General features: G+C 40.6%; 1 protein-coding gene across 8 annotated transcripts in view; it reads right to left on the bottom strand.

Annotated features, from left to right (window-relative positions):
* Positions 1-15,881, bottom strand: part of LOC132397195 (uncharacterized) — a 57,140-nt gene that overhangs the window by 2,965 nt on the left and 38,294 nt on the right. For 6 of the 8 annotated variants that reach the window (XM_059975622.1, XM_059975623.1, XM_059975619.1 and 3 more), the window contains 5 exons: positions 10,731-10,807; positions 8,743-8,887; positions 7,503-7,569; positions 3,947-4,112; positions 2,528-2,688 (listed from right to left, as the gene is read on the bottom strand). In XM_059975622.1, coding sequence (XP_059831605.1) covers positions 2,528-2,688; positions 3,947-4,112; positions 7,503-7,569; positions 8,743-8,887; positions 10,731-10,807 — 616 coding nt within the window. Of the gene's footprint in view, positions 1-2,527; positions 2,689-3,946; positions 4,113-4,702; positions 5,155-7,502; positions 7,570-8,742; positions 8,888-10,730; positions 10,808-15,881 lie in introns of those variants that run through there. The other 2 variants (XM_059975620.1, XR_009513298.1) reach the window with 2 other exon arrangements.

The raw sequence follows: 15,881 nt of genomic DNA, 5'->3' as shown, positions 1-15,881 counted from the left end.
AAATTTAGATTTTTAAACAGTATATATCTACATAAAGATTCTCCTAATCAATTAATTACTTTTAAAAGGAAAAGCTTTGCACTTGCACAATCTCAGGGTTTTCCAACAGAGCTGATGAAGTATTTTTGCCATGTAATAGTAAAGGAAACATGGCTCACATTGGCAGTCCCCACAAATGGCAAAGCCATAATGACAAGTTGACTTGTTTCCTTTGGCGATGTTGGTTAATGGAATTAGTGCTGGCAAGACACCAGGAATAATTTTTCTCCAGGATAATCTTACTCTTTCATAATAAATGTACTTTCATTGATTGAAACTCTGAGTCAGTAGTCTCGGGTTTATGAAGCAAGATACAGTAACAGCTCCCACAAGGGAGCACAATCTCTCCACTACTCTAGCCTGGGAGCCCAGGTTTATGTGCCCTAATTTCTACACTAAGCCTTGAACCCCACAACTTATTGGACTCTGAGGTGAGTACGCCACCAAAAGAGCTACTTGTATTATTGTTGTTTTGATATATAAAATCAAGTCAATCAATGTTATGTAAAAAGGGTTCCTTAAACATCAGAAGGATGATGTTTTAATCTATATTTGGGGGGTGGCTCAGCAGACAGTTGGACAACATGCAGGAACTCTGTACTCTTTTTGAGAAGGAATCCTTTGCATACACCTCTGAACTATTTAAGCAGCAAATGAATCAAGTAAAATATGCTGCTTTCAATATTACTGCACTGTACAGAGAGCTGTGCTAAACTGTGTTCTTGATTTTACAACTTGTTGAACTAATGAATGCTACTAACTAAACCAAGAACTGTATGAGAATATTAAACATCGGTTAGCACAGCGGTTGGATACCCCCTCGTCCCCATCATGTCACTTGTAAAATTCATGATTTTTTTTTTCCATTTTGGCTGCTCAGCCTCCTGATTGCAATAGAATTCAAATTGGGTGATATGAAAAAAGACTCCCATTTCACTAACAACCAAACTTACAATTGCATATACTCAAATGTACTCCAGTTAACCTTCTGTCATATTTTATGTTCTCAGTATCTGGAACCATTTTGCCCTTAAGTTGACTTGGTCCACTTCTGATACCTCCCTCCCCTTTCTCGATCTCTGTCTCCATCTCTGGAGGCAAACTTTCGACTAACATCCTTGATAAACCTATCAATACTCATGGTTATCCTGACTATATCTCTTCCCACCCTGTCTCCTGTAAAAATGCTCTTCCTTTCTCTCAGTTCCTTTCCCTGTCACATCAGTTCCCAGGATATGGCTTTCCATGATATCAGAGTTGTCCTTTTTCAAAGAACAGGATTTCCCTTTTCCAACATTGATGTTACCCTCACACGCATCTCTTCCATTTCACAAACACCCATGTTCACCCCATCTTCCCTCCTCCTTAATAGTGATGGAGTTCCTCTACCACCCCATGAGACTCCACACCCAACACATCATTCTCAGAAACTTCCACAATCTCCAAAAGGATCCTATCACCAAATGTATTTTTACCTCCCCACCTCTGTCCACTTTCCTCAGGGTTCACTCTCTCCTTGATTCCCTTGTCCATTCATCCCTCCCCACTAAGTTCACCCCACCCCTGGCACTTATCCCTCCAAGTAGCCAAAGTGCTACACCAGCACATTCACCTCCTCTCTCACCTCCATTCAGGGCCCCAAACAGTCCAACAATCCATCTGTGAACCTGCTGGGGTTGTCTATTGTGTTTGATGTGCTCGATGCAGTCTCCTTTACATTGGTGAGACCCATTGTAAATTGGTGGGGCTGCTTCATTGAACACCTCTGCTCCATCTGTCAAAAGCGGGACATCCCGGTGACTAAACATTTTAAATCCCATTCCCATTCCTGTTCTGACATGTTGGTCATTGGCCTCCTCTTCTGCCATGATAAGGCCAACCTCGGGGTGGAGGAGCAACACCTTATATTCTATCTGGGTAGACTCCAACCTGATGAAATGAATATCAATTTCTCCTTAAGGTAAAAACATTTTCCTTCCCCCACCCTCCTCTTCTATTCTTCACTCTGGTCCTTTGCCTCTTCTTATATTGCCTATCACCTCCCCCGGGTCCCCTCCTCCTTCCCTTTCTTCTTTGATCCACTCTCCTCTCCTACCAAGTTCCTTCCTCTCCAGCCCTTTACCTGTCCCACCTACCTGGCTTCACCTATCACCTTCCAGCTATCCTTCTTCTCTCTGCCCCCCCACCCCCGCTTTTGTTCTGTTGTCTCGCCCCTTCCTTTCCAGTCCTGAAATGTCGACTGTTCATTCACCTCCATGGAATTCCTGCTGAATTCCTCCAGCATTGTGTGTGTTGCTTTGGGTTGGCAGCATCTGCAGGATTTTTCATGCTTAACATCCTTATTAATTGCTTCTGTATTCTTTTCACAGCAATAATATTCTGTGTGGTCAGAGTAACCCTGATGGGATTTCACAAGAACACCCTACTGACTTCATGTATTTTTACTCTCCTTCTCGAATACCCATTATATGTGATGTGTGAAGGATACAGTGCTACTGCCGAGGGGAGGCAGGCTGATTACCGACGGGGCCTGTGTTAGGCGATAGAAGCCTGCTGAACCTGATGGATGAAAGTACAAACGAGCCTTTGGCGTATATATCTGTCTGAGCCTCATTGGCATGAACAGTGCTGGAAAGCAGATTTCATCTACTGAGAAAAAAGAAAGAAGTGAATTAATAATTAAGTGTCCTGGCCAACATCCTGATCAACCAGTGCACTTCAGATATAGTGAACATTTGATGTTACTAGGCTTGCTCTGCTCTGCATTGAACTGATCTCATCTTACACAAATAGAAATGAGAGAACCTCAGCACATGCTCAGCTGGTCATACACACATCACTTCTGAGAATTTTCTTTTCAGTCTCCTGTCGTAACAATGGCAGCTGCCAATTGGTACTTGGTTACATGTGAGCCAAGGTCACAAATATACATGCACTTTCCAGCAAGGCTCGTGATTAGGAGCAGGAATCAAACTGTTTTAGCAGAAAATGGCTAATGGCACAGGGCAACAATGAAGCTTAGGCTCTTATGCTTGTTAGCTCAATTTCCTTTTTGTATTGAATTACTATCTTGCCTTCATTATGCTGATATTTTATGTGAATCACTTTAAGGTTTCAAAACAAACTAATTTGCTTTGTGGTATAATTTAATATATTTCCTGCTGAAGGGTCTCAGCCCGAAACATTGACTGTACTCTTTTCATTAGATGCTGCCCAGCCTGCTGAGTTCCTCCAGGATTTTGTGTGTGTTGCTAGGATTTCGAGCATCTGAAGATTTTCTCTTGTTTGTAATGTATTTCCTCTTTCTGTTGTGCCCCTTTCATAGAGAAGCACATACACTGCGATAATCAGTAGTGTGTGAATGAAGGTGATTTCACTTCAGGAGTCTGGTTGGCTTCAATCTGACTGTATCAATGTGCATAAATTAGAGAGATTGACAATTGGGAATAGGAGAGAACTCCTCTGTGTTGTATGGAACTAAACGTTTTTGACTTGTTTCTCTAACAAAAGGGATTTAATGAATTATACTTCAGATGGGAATTCCTGATCTTTAAAGAAATTCCAAGATTAATATTCACAACAGTACAAAAGCATTGCTAAAAATAACATTTGCTCTCAGAATGCACGCACTGCTTGAAAACATAAATTACCTGTAAAACATGAACAGATGCTTCATTTTAATATCAAGGTATGACATTACCTTAGGAAAGAGTTGCTATTCAGTTTTAAGGCATTGCAGTTACCAAGACACTTAAGATTAAAGACTAGGTAATATTTAAAACTTATCCAATACTGTTGGATCTGTATCCTAGTACAAATCACTGCTTTTGAGAGACATGGATGAAAAGTAGCAATAAAAGTCTGACTTCATTTTTAAACAGTCAAAGTACTGAATTAGAACACAAACCTTTGCTTCTGCTATCATTTTCCATGTTGTCTGAATGCACTTGTAGCCTCTTTTGAACTGAGAGCTGTTTCTCCAGTTTGCTGCTTGTCTCGGACTGAAGCCTTTCAATTGTATTGTGTTTATTTCTCCACATATTCTCTTCCAGTATTTTCATCCTCTCCCAAACCTAAAACAACCACAGAAGTACTTATTCTCCTAAGCCCGGATAGTCTGCTGTGGGTTATGCCCTGTCCTTTCACTAGAAGACAACAAGACCCAACTCAAGATTCAAGATTGTCTAATGTCAATTCAGTACACAAGTGTAAAGAACAAAATAATTGTTTCCCCAGATCCGAAGCAGCATATAAAAATCACACTAAGATAAAAAACACAATAATAAAACCACAATAAATACATAAGATGGCTTATTTACATAGATTGATTACATGTACATGAAGTGTTGCTAGGTACAGGAATCTCTGTACGTAATGTGACTCTGACAGGAAATTATAAAGTAGAGGTGGGTAGTGTGGAGGGGTGGGTTAGTGGGTGGAGGTGTTGATCAACCTTATTGCTTGGGGAATTTAACTGTTTCTGAGTCTAGTGGACCTGGTGTGTATATTACATAGCTTCCTCCCTGATGGGACTGGGACAAGTGAGCAGGGTGGGTGGGATCCTTCATGATATTGCTGGCCTTTTATCCTGGCACCTTTCTATGTATATGTCCTTGATGGCAGGTAGGCTGGTGCCAGTGATGCATTGGGCAGTTTTGATTACCTGTTGCAAAGCCTTCCTGTCTGCCGCAGTGCAGTTTCCGTACAGCATGTTAGGATGCTCTCTACAGTGCATCTATAGAAGGTTATGAGTACAGATGTACATTGTCCAGCTTTCATCAGCCTCTTCAGAAAGCAGAGAAGGTGGCAGGCTTTCTGGATCGGATAGGATGTGTTCTGTACCATGAGAGGTTGTGCAAGATGTGCTCTCCCAGGAGTTTGAAACTGCTCACAGTTTCCTCTGCTGTACCACCGACATAGAGAGCGTTAGTAGTGTGTGTTCTTGTGAAGTCGATAACCGTCTCCTTTATGTTGCTGATATTGAGGAAGATGTTATTTTCCTGGCAACAGGACTCGAACTTCCTCATGGCGGCACGCAGAGTTGCTGCGGCTTCTCCAGCTTCCAATAATGAGGCTAGTTTTTTCTCAGAATGGTGATGAAGAAACCCCTCCTGTCTAATTTAAATCATTGGTTAATTTAAATCAAAAATTATGAGGAGATGTCTCTTCCAAAAATGAATCAGGGTAACAAAAGTTTGTAAATTGGAAAATTACTACAGGATATTAGGTCAGAACAGAACTACAGGTAAACCTCATGGTGTTTCTGCCCAATCTGAGTGTGAAATGGTTTATTTCAGTAGGTCAAATTTGAAGACAGAATATGATATTAATGGTAAGACTCTTGGCAGTGTGGAGGATCAGCGGGATCTTGGGGTCCATGTCCATAGGACACTCAAAGCTGCTGCACAGGTTGACAGTGTTGTTAAGAAGGCATACGGTGTATTGGCCTTCATCAACCATGGGATTGAGTTCAAGAGCTGTGAGATAATGTTACAGTTATGTAAGACCTTAGAACTCACTTGGAGTATTGTGTTCAGTTTTGGTCATGTCACTACAGGAAGAATGTGGATATTATAGAGAGAGTGCAGAGGAGATTTACAAGGATGTTGCCTGGATCGGAGAGCATGCCTTATGAGAATAGGTTGAGTGAACTTAGCCTTTTCTCCTTGGAGTGATGGAGAATGGGAGGTGACCTGATAGGGATGTATAAGATGATGAGAGTCATTGATCGTGTGGACAGCCAGAGGGTTTTCCCAAGGCTGAAATGGCTAACACAAGAGGGCACAGTTTTAAGGTGCTTGGAAGTAGGTACAAGGGATATGTTAGAGGTAAGTTTTTCACACAGAGAGTCGTGGGCGTGTGGAATGCACTGCCAATGACAGTGGTGGAGGTGGATACCACAGACTCTTTTAAGAGACTCTTAGATAGGTACATGGAGCTTAGAAAAATAGAGGGCTCTATGATAAGGAAATCCTAGGTAGTTTCTAGAGTAAGTTACATGGTTGGCACAACATTGTGGGCGGAAGGGCCTGTAATATGCTGTAGATTTCTATGTTCTATGCTCTCATGTCAATCTAACCTACTAATCTAATAGAACAACCAAAAGCCAGACTTTGTCTGAAGATCAAGATGCAATATATTTTTATGTAGATTCCTCAGAAACAGAATGTGTTATAATACTTAATTTCCCATTAACATAGCATCACTGAATTTGTAATTCCTGGGATCTTCCCTGATTTTATATTTGTATATTATAAAATGTTTCACAGGAGTATTGTCAAACAAAATTTGACAGCATGTTAACATGTTAGGGTTAAGTTCTTAAAGGCAGATGTCCTCAAATGTCTTAAAAAAGAAAATAATGTATAACAGGAGAAAATTTTAAAGAAGGTATGTCATAACTAATTCATTGCCAGCTGTAGGGTTGATTGCAATTAGCATTGAGAATGCTGAACAGGAATAGACAGAATTCTCAAAAGGACATAGGTCTATGGGACGGGGGTGGGGGGGGGGTGGGGTATGGTGGTTACTGATGCTGAAAAGAATGAAGCTGTTGAGGAATTTGGCCAAAAGGATGATAATTTTTAAAGTGAGACATTGCCAGCCTCTGTATATTGGCAACTGCTTAAGCAATCACAAAAAGGACAGACAAACAGATAAACAGGAGTGGGCTGGACAGAGCCTTGCCACAACCCAGGCACTCACTCACAACCATGAGAGGTGGGGGCAACTGGTGAAGTGATTGATCATCTGTACTGGGCCTTTTACGGCCCAGGTGGGTTGCGGGATCCGTAATCATAAAGGAATTTGTACAAATTACACAAAGGACATCTAAGTTCTGGATAACTTCAAGTTTATGGAAGATGGAAATTGACAGCACAGACAGAACAATGAAATGTAAGTGTGGCAAAGTGCTAGAGGGGCTGGGACTGGGATCAGCGAGCAAATGAGGACAGATTTGAAGGGTTTTATTCTAACAACTATTCTCTATATACAGTATCAGTAGGCAGCTCTGTAACAACTTGGCATCTGTCTAACTTTTTCCCAGGAGCCAATATTCCCAATGCTTTTCCCTTCCTAACAGTTGTTAGGTCAGCATAGTTGGAAATGTACCCAGCTTCAATGGCAGTATGGGTCCCTGATTTTATCTTTAAACTTGGCTGATTCAGCCAGGGGATTCAAGTGACTCATCCTGTTGTAGTCCACAGCTTTAGAAACAACTAACGTATTCCATGAAACATTAGAAACAAGAACAGGAATAGGCTAATTGTCCCCTTAAGTTTGCTCTGCTATTTAATAAGACCGTGGCAGTTTCAATGCTGACTCATCCAATGATTACTTTGGATTTATTGTCCTTTCAGTATTTGCAATATTCTGATCTTTGTTTCTCCCATTTAAAATAAAATATTATTAAAGTCCGATATTGTAAATGGTTTAGTGTGATTTTATTGGCTTCCACTTACATTCACTGGGAACTTCTTTTTCAGCAGAAGACTCTTACTCATGCTAATCTTTTGTCTTGTAGCAGCACTATGGGGAGAAGTAGGCAGGATAATACAGTGAGGCAGACAAATATATTCGGGGAAGGGAACAAGCAAAGCCAAGTACTTAAACAATCAACATACTAGAAGGCATTAGCGAACCATGAAAATGGAAGCAAACAATCCATTAGCACACATATTAGAAAGATGTTTGCTTTATAAAATACTAGTTAGCAGCTTTCTTAATAGTTTGTGAGGTAAAAGGACCACCAATTTGTTAATGCCTCCCTTTGAGAACCAAGAAAATTTCACAGTGATACGGCACAGAAAAAAGGTCCTTCAGCTCACGTAATCCATGCTGACCATTCCCCCCACATTTTACCATTCACTAACACTCACACTTGTGCAAGGGAGAGGAAGAAGCTAGAAGCTATCGAGCAGAATTTAGGGAGACTAGGTTATGAGAAACATACTGAGAGAAAGGGATGGCTCTGTGGGCTGACACGTAAGTGGCTTATAATACCCCCTTCTTTGTGATGTGGAACTATGGAGTGATTAAACTACTCAGTTCTCAATCCAGATCAAGAGCTTATCAGAGCTGTGCCACTGCTGACTGTAAAATGTTTGTATGTTCTACTCTGAGCTGCATGGGTTTCCTCCAGGTGCTCTGGTTTCCTCCCACAGTCCAAAGACAAAGCAGTTGGCAGGTTAATTGGTCATTGCAAAATGTCCTATGATTAGGCTAGCGCTAAATCAGTTGTTGGGTGGCATGGCTTGAATGGCTGGAATGGCCTGTTTTGCACTGCATCTCAATAAAACGAAAAAAAATTAAAAGGCTTCCTTGGTGTAAGCCTTCTGCTCTCTTTCACTCACTCTTTTCCAAATGCACCAATCTGTTTCCCAGTATCAGAGAGGAACTTACAAGCATTCATTGAATCTGTCAGTTTTCTATAGTTCTATGCAATGACAGTACAGACAAGTTCATTTCCCTTCTCCCTATAAGTAAGTAACTTTTGTTCTGAGTGTATCAGACTTTTAGCATACATCTTTGTATGCATGTGGTTAAAAATGGGTATTCTCATGTTTTCTCTTCACCAAATAAATCTCCCTTTCCTTAAGTTATTATAAATATTTAAAGTAACTTATTACTTATTGATTATCTAATCCTTTTTTTCTTGATTTATTGTGTAGCTAGGTGATTTAGCCACTACCAGCTCCTCACCTTTTCGGTGGGGGTCTTGGACCACCTTGTGCTGATCTGATATCTCGAGCAGAGTGATTCAGTGCCTGTCCTCCCTTTGTCTCATAATCCCGGTTCTCAGTTGTTAATTGTGCATTCTCTGATCTTGGAATCTTCTCTAGCTCATCTATTCAAAAATACAAACATCTCAATCCTGTCAAATTAATCAGTCAGTCAATAAAACCTGATGATTCAAGATGCATTATTAACTCTTCAGTCAATTGCCTTAAGTCTTGAAATAATTAACTAGGGCAGGAAGGCCGAAGAATTCCACTTCAAGAAAAAAACAATTTCTCAAGATTGGAATAGACAACAAAGAAGGTGCTGCTTGTGTTAACTCATCCATCATGAAAAGAAATAATTATCACAGCATGTAGTGCTCAAACATTGTTCAATGGATCATAAAACTAATGCATTTTGCAATTCTGTTAAAAATCAGAGTGAAGTGCCCATCCATTGCTCCCTTCAAAGAGTTGTAAAATTGGCCTAGAGAGCAGGGAGTTCTCCAGTTCTGCTATACACAGTACCATTCATATTTCCCATAAAAATACCATATTCCTAGTTGATTATCTCAAACAAAGGACAATTCTTAATACGTTATTCAGATTTCTTCACCCATTTGTGGCTCAGAGCCAAAACCCACTAATTAATATTTAATAATTACAAAAACTGAAACAAATTGTTAGATTATGAAGTATGATCTGAAAGAGAGGGAATATCAGGGAAAGACAACAATTGAAAACGTGTATTCTTGATGGTGTGAGTCACAGGTACAAATAAGTACATTGTTTTAAACTGATATACTGCTGTCCCCAAAGAGTCCAACTAACTCAACCAAAATAGGCCCTGACCTAGGAATATTATGGCCCTAACAGCTCCATCTTATAACTGGACACAAAAGTATCAAATAAAGGATTGTTGGGATCACAACTTTTGACGCTTTTACAAAGAGAACTACAATTGCCCTAAATCCAGATTTTGTGATATTACAATCCCTAGTCAAAATCAAAATGTCACAACAAATCACATAACAATGTACTGTATATCAGTACTAAAGCAAAGATTGATGGAGGAGCAGGTACTGTTGAGGAAGCTAGGAGTCTGCAGAAGGACTTGGACAGATTAGGAGAATTGGCAAAGAGGAATACAATATCGTGAAATGTACTTTGGTGGAAACAATAAAAATGTAGACTATTTTCTAAACGGAGAGTAAATTCAGAAATTGGAGTTGTAAAAGTGCAGGTTAACTAACAGGTGGAGTAGGAAGTAAAAAGACAAATGCAATGTTAGATTTCATTTTGAGAAGACAAGAATATAAAAACAAGGATGTAATGCTGAGGAATAGTGTGAGCATTATTAGGAAGGATGTGCTGGCATTGGAGAGAGTCCAGAAAAGTTTACAAGAATAATTCTGGGAATGAAAGGGTTAATGCATGAGGAGCTCATACATTAATAGCTCTACGCCTGTACTTGCTGGAGTTTAGAAGAATAGGGTGGGGGAGGGGGTGTATCTCAGTGAAACCAAGGCCTAGATAGAGTTTACATGGAGAGGTTGTTTTCAATAGTGGGAGAATCAAGGACTAGAGGGCACTACTTCAGAATACATGAATGTCCCTTTAGAACAGAGACAAGAAGGAACTTCTTTCGTCAGAGGGTAGCAGATTTGTGGAATCCATTGTCACAGACAGCTGTGAGGCCAGGTTATTGGGTATATTTAAAGTGGAGGTTGATAGTTTCTTGATTAGTAAGGGTGTCAAAGGTTATAGGAAGAAAGCAGAAGAATGGAGTTGAGAAGGAAAATAAATCAGCCGTGATCAAATGGCTGAGCAGAGTTAATGAGCCGAGTGGCCTAATTCTGTTCCTAAGTCTTATATTTGACTATTCTCAAACTCAAACTTCTCACATCAAAATGTATCTGAACATATACAACAACATCCATATGAAAGTTTATCCCTGTATACTCTACCCACCTGTCAAGAAAGTATGATCGAGTGGAATGTCTGGTATAGATGATCTGAAAGACTCCAGAAGGCTCTTCATTTGCTTTCTGCAATGTCAGAGAAAAGTACCAATGATATTATTTTAACAACAGAGCAGCAAATGTTGGCCATTTGATACTTTGCCCTAACATTGCAAGCCTTATGTCCCACACCATCAGGTTCAGGAACAGTTATCACCCTGCAACCATTAGAGTCCTGAACCTGCATGGATAACTTCACTCACAACATCTCTGAACTGATTCTGTGATTCTCACTTCCAATAGTCTTTACAACACATGTTCTCGGTCTTTTTATTTGCACTTTGTTTTCTTTGGCACATTGGCTCTTTGTCTGTGTATGTAGAGTTTTTTTTCATATATTCGATTGTATATCTTTTCCTGTAAATGCCTGCAAGAAAATGTATTATCAAAGTACATACATGTACTTTGAACTTTTGAGTTCTTTCAAACAATACTTGCTGCTACTACAATTATTTATGTATGCTATCATTTTGATACTAATTGATTGACTCGTACAATAAACGTAAGTATATTTTACATAAAAGAGGGCTTCTCAAAAGTAATAATAAGTACTTAGAAGAAAATACTCCAGATGCTGACAATCTGAAATAAAACAGAAAATACTTTAAGTAATGAACAACAATTCTGGACAAGGAAAAGTTACTGTAGTTTCACCAAAGCAATGTAAGGACATTCAAGAATATTTTCCTGCATGCAGCTGCGGGAAAATAAAAAAATGAATTTAAGGTTCATAATCTACCATGTAATTTTTCTGACAGAAATTTCATCAAAAATATCATAACGAAATTTGTATTAAGATGTGTTGAGGTAGTTCATTTTAATCTAGACTATTACATTCATGGGCAGAAGATTTCTTTGCCAAATTTTAATTAGGTAGCCTAATCACTCATGCTTCATTCAGTTAAGGCTAATGAAATCAAAGAAACTTTGTCATTGGATCTTGAATTAGTTGGACATGTGTTTTTTTGCACCTGGCAAAAGTAATACAATAGAATAACTATTCAATGTGACCCCTGGATTTTAAGAAACGAGGATAATAATGTAAGGGATTCATAATAAATTCAGGTGGCAATTTTCTGGGGGTAAATGGGGGAGTGTCAGATGAATTACAATGGATATGTGGATGCAGATGAACTCATCGTGTGTCACAGTGTCTACACACAGGAATAGCAATGTTTGACAGCACTGGTGTCAGTTTTGAGGACATTAACAAGAGATGAACAATGACTCCCACTGCTACCTTGACAACATTTCCTCCCACTACTCCTCTTGAAGAGACTCCACTCTGTTCTCTAATCTTTACATCGCTCTCCCATCTCAGTAACATTGCCACTTTCCCTGCCAGTGCTAGGTTCCCTCTTTCTCATCTGAGGAATTCTCTCTGCCGCAGTTGACAGGACCCTGAACTGTGCACATACTTTCAATATTTCTATCCTCACCCATTCCCTTTCCTCCCAGGATCCAGACAATGTTGCCTTATGCCCTTATGTTCCTCCCCAACTGCTTCAGGTTTAACAGGTTGCCTCTGCAATGTTTAAACTGACATGAGAAATAACATCTGTTTTACACAGAACATAGAAAATTGCAGCACAGGAATAGACCCTTCGTCCCACAATGTTGTGCCAAACCAAATACATGAATATTCAATTGTCCAAATAAACTACTCCCTCCATTCTCCACACATTCATGTACCTATCTAAACATCTCTTAGAAGTTCCTAATGTATCTGCCCCTACCACCACCCCAGGCAGCGCATTCCAGCACCCACTACTGCAGTTCAGTGCAACACGTCCCTCTTGTACAGGACACCCCTGGCCCAGTAGTTCCAATGACCCAAGAGCTTGAAACCCTGCCCCCTCCACTGGTTCCTCAGCCACTCATTCATCCTATTCCTGCCCTGACTAGCGCATGGCACCAGCAGTAATCCAGGGATTACTACTTTGGAGGTCCTGCTCTTCAGCCACTTTCCTAACTCCCTATTACTCTCCGCAGAGGACCTCTTTCCCCATTAGTGCCAATGTGTAGCACAACCTCTGGCTGCTCACCTTCAGAACTATTGCTGCTGGGCACTGATAGGTCATCCCCCTCCCCCAGCAATATCCAAAGGGTATACTTGTTGCTGACGGGATTGACCACTGGGGAATCCTGCACTGACCGCTTGCTTCCCTTATTTCTCCTGGTGGTCACCCATCTACCCTCTGAAGCCTGCACTTTCAGTGTGACCGCCTCAGTAAGAGTTTCATCTGTGAGGGTTTCACCCTTCTGGCCGGCCCTGAGTATATTCAGCTCCAGTTCCATGACCTTGTCAGTCAGGAGCTGAGGTTGGGTGCACTTCCTGCAGATGTAATATCAGGGAGATTGTCAGGTACCCTGAAATCTACTTTTTTTTCTGCTGCATGATACCCCCAAGCCTTCTACCCCATGACAACCAGTTGTCCTTTCCCTTCTATCCTTCACTTTAATGTTTATTTATTTACAGTTCTTTCGCAATTCTGAGGAAAGAATCTGACCTTCTGAATATTTTCTGCATTTTCTGCTTTCACATGTATTCATACAAAATTATACAAAAACATAACTGCAGACTTTACAAATGAATAATCAGACAAAAATCAATGCTGATTCAATGGAAAAGATGGGACAGCCGATCAAATGTTTAGTCATAGGTGAATTTTGTTGAGAGCACAATACCCTTGTAGCATCATTAACCTCGTGAATACATACACAACCCCCTCTTTGAAAATATTCCCAACTTTATAGGTTGTGATAAGGGAGGTGTAATCCTGGGTAATGATTCTTGAGATTTCAAACACATGGGAACTGGTAGGGTGGGGCTATATTTTGTCCAGACCTGATGAAGGGTCTCAGCCCAAAATATTGATTGTTTATTTCTTATCATTGATACTGCCTGACTTGCTGAGTTCCTCCAGCATTTTATTTGTGTTAGAAACATAGAAACACAGAAAACCTACAGCATAATTCAAGCCCTTTGGCCCACAAAGCTGTGCCGAACATATCCTTACCTTAGAACTACTTAGGCTTACCATTGCCCACTATTTTTCCAAGTTCAACCTATCCAGGGGTCTCCTAATAGACCCCTTCGTTTCCACCTCCACCAGCACCGGCGGCCCATTCCATGCACTCACCATCCTCTGTGTAAAAAACCTATCCCTGACATCTCCTCTGTACCTTCTTCCAAGCACTTTAAAACTATGCACTCTCATGCTAGCCATTTCAGCCCTAGGAAAAAGCCTCTGATTATCCACACGATCAATGCCTCTCATCATCTTGTACACCTCTCATCCTCTGTCGCTCCAAGGAGAAAAGGCCAAGTTCACTCAACCTATTCTCATAAGGAATGCTCCCTGAACCAGGCAACATCCTTGTAAATCTCCTCTGCACTCTTTCTATGGTTTCTACGTCCTTCCTGTAGTGAGGCGACCAGAACTGAGTGCAGTACTCCAAGTGGGGTCTGACCAGGATCCTATATAGCTGCAACATTACCTCTTGACTCTTAAACTCAATCCCATGATTGATGGCCAATGAACCATATGCCTTCTTAACACACAGTGTCAACCTGTGCAGCAGCTTTGAGTGTCCTATGGACTCAGACCCCGATCCCTCTGATCCTCCACACTGCCAAGAGTCTTAACATTAATACTATATTCTGCCATCATATTTGACCTACCAAGATGAACCACCTCACACTTATCTGGGTTGAACTCCATTTGCCACTTCTCAGCCCAGTTTTGCATCCTATCAATGTCCCACAGTAATCTCTGACAGCCCTCCACACTGTCCACAACATCTCCAACATTTGTCTCATCAGCAAATTTACTAACCCATCCCTCCACTTCCTCATCAAGATCATTTATAAAAATCACAAAGAATAGGGGTCCCAGAACAGATCCCTGAGGCACACCACTGGTCACTGGTCTCCATGCAGAATATGACCTGCTATAACCACTCTTTGCCTTCTGTGGGCAAGCCAGTTCTGGATCCATAAAGCAATGTCCCCTTGGATCCCATGCCTCCTTACTTTCTCAATAAGCCTTGCATGGGGTACCTTATCAAATGCCTTGCTAAAATTCACATACACTACATCTAGGGCTCTAACTTCATCAATGTGTTTAGTCACATCCTCAAAAAATTCAATCAGGCTTGTAAGGCATGACCTGCCTTTCACAAAGCCATGCTGACTATTCCTAATCATGTTATGCCTCTCCAAATGTGCATAAATCCTGCCTCTCAGGGTCTTCTCCATCAATTTACCAACTACTGAAGTAAGACTCACTGGTCTATAATTTCCTGGGCTATCCCTACTCCCTTTTTTGAATAAGGGAACAACACCTGCAACCCTCCAATCCTCCAGAATGTCTCCTGTCCTCATTGATGACGCAAAGATCATCGCCAGTGGCTCAGCAATCTCCTCCCTCACCTCCCACAGTAGCCAACTGACAGCTGGGGTGTTGCTTAAGATTTCTAGTATATGCAGAATCTCCTGTGTTTATGGGGCTACATTTTGCATTGCTGAGCTTCAGCTTGGGACAAAACTGAATCAAATTGGAATTTTTGGACCTTCACACTAATACTGACCCAATTCTGAAAACTGAAACAAGAGGAATGACAGCACTGACAATGAACTGAAAAACACTATATCATACAAACCTCTTATTACAGTCGGCAGCCCATATTCATGTAGTTGAAATTATTTATCCCTGATCCTTCTACCAATAGTTTTATGACACTCATTATTGACCTCTATACCAGAGATCTTTTGGAATAATATTTATATTTCACAAACTCATTTGTGAAATTGGAACAGATTGGAATTCATTGGAACAGATTTGTTAAATACAATGATGTTTGAGTGTGTTTTTGTGTCCACTGGAAATTGGGAACAGTTTGTCCCAACTCATTTTACTAAGATCTTCACTGGCCTTTCAACCTGACAGCTGAGGTGAAAAATCTTTTCAAAGAAAATAGTTAGCGAGGAAACAGCCAGCTCAAATATTTTTTGAGTATATAGAACTGTTCACAAAGTTGATTTGAACTCATTTCCCAGATGAAAAGAGAGAAGACATCCATTTCCTTTCTGAGACAG

The sequence above is a fragment of the Hypanus sabinus genome, chromosome 7 (assembly GCF_030144855.1).
Source record: "Hypanus sabinus isolate sHypSab1 chromosome 7, sHypSab1.hap1, whole genome shotgun sequence".
Classification (NCBI taxonomy): Eukaryota; Metazoa; Chordata; class Chondrichthyes; order Myliobatiformes; family Dasyatidae; genus Hypanus; species Hypanus sabinus.
Note: the sequence above shows the minus strand (reverse complement) of the source record. Positions and strands in the feature narration are given on the sequence as shown.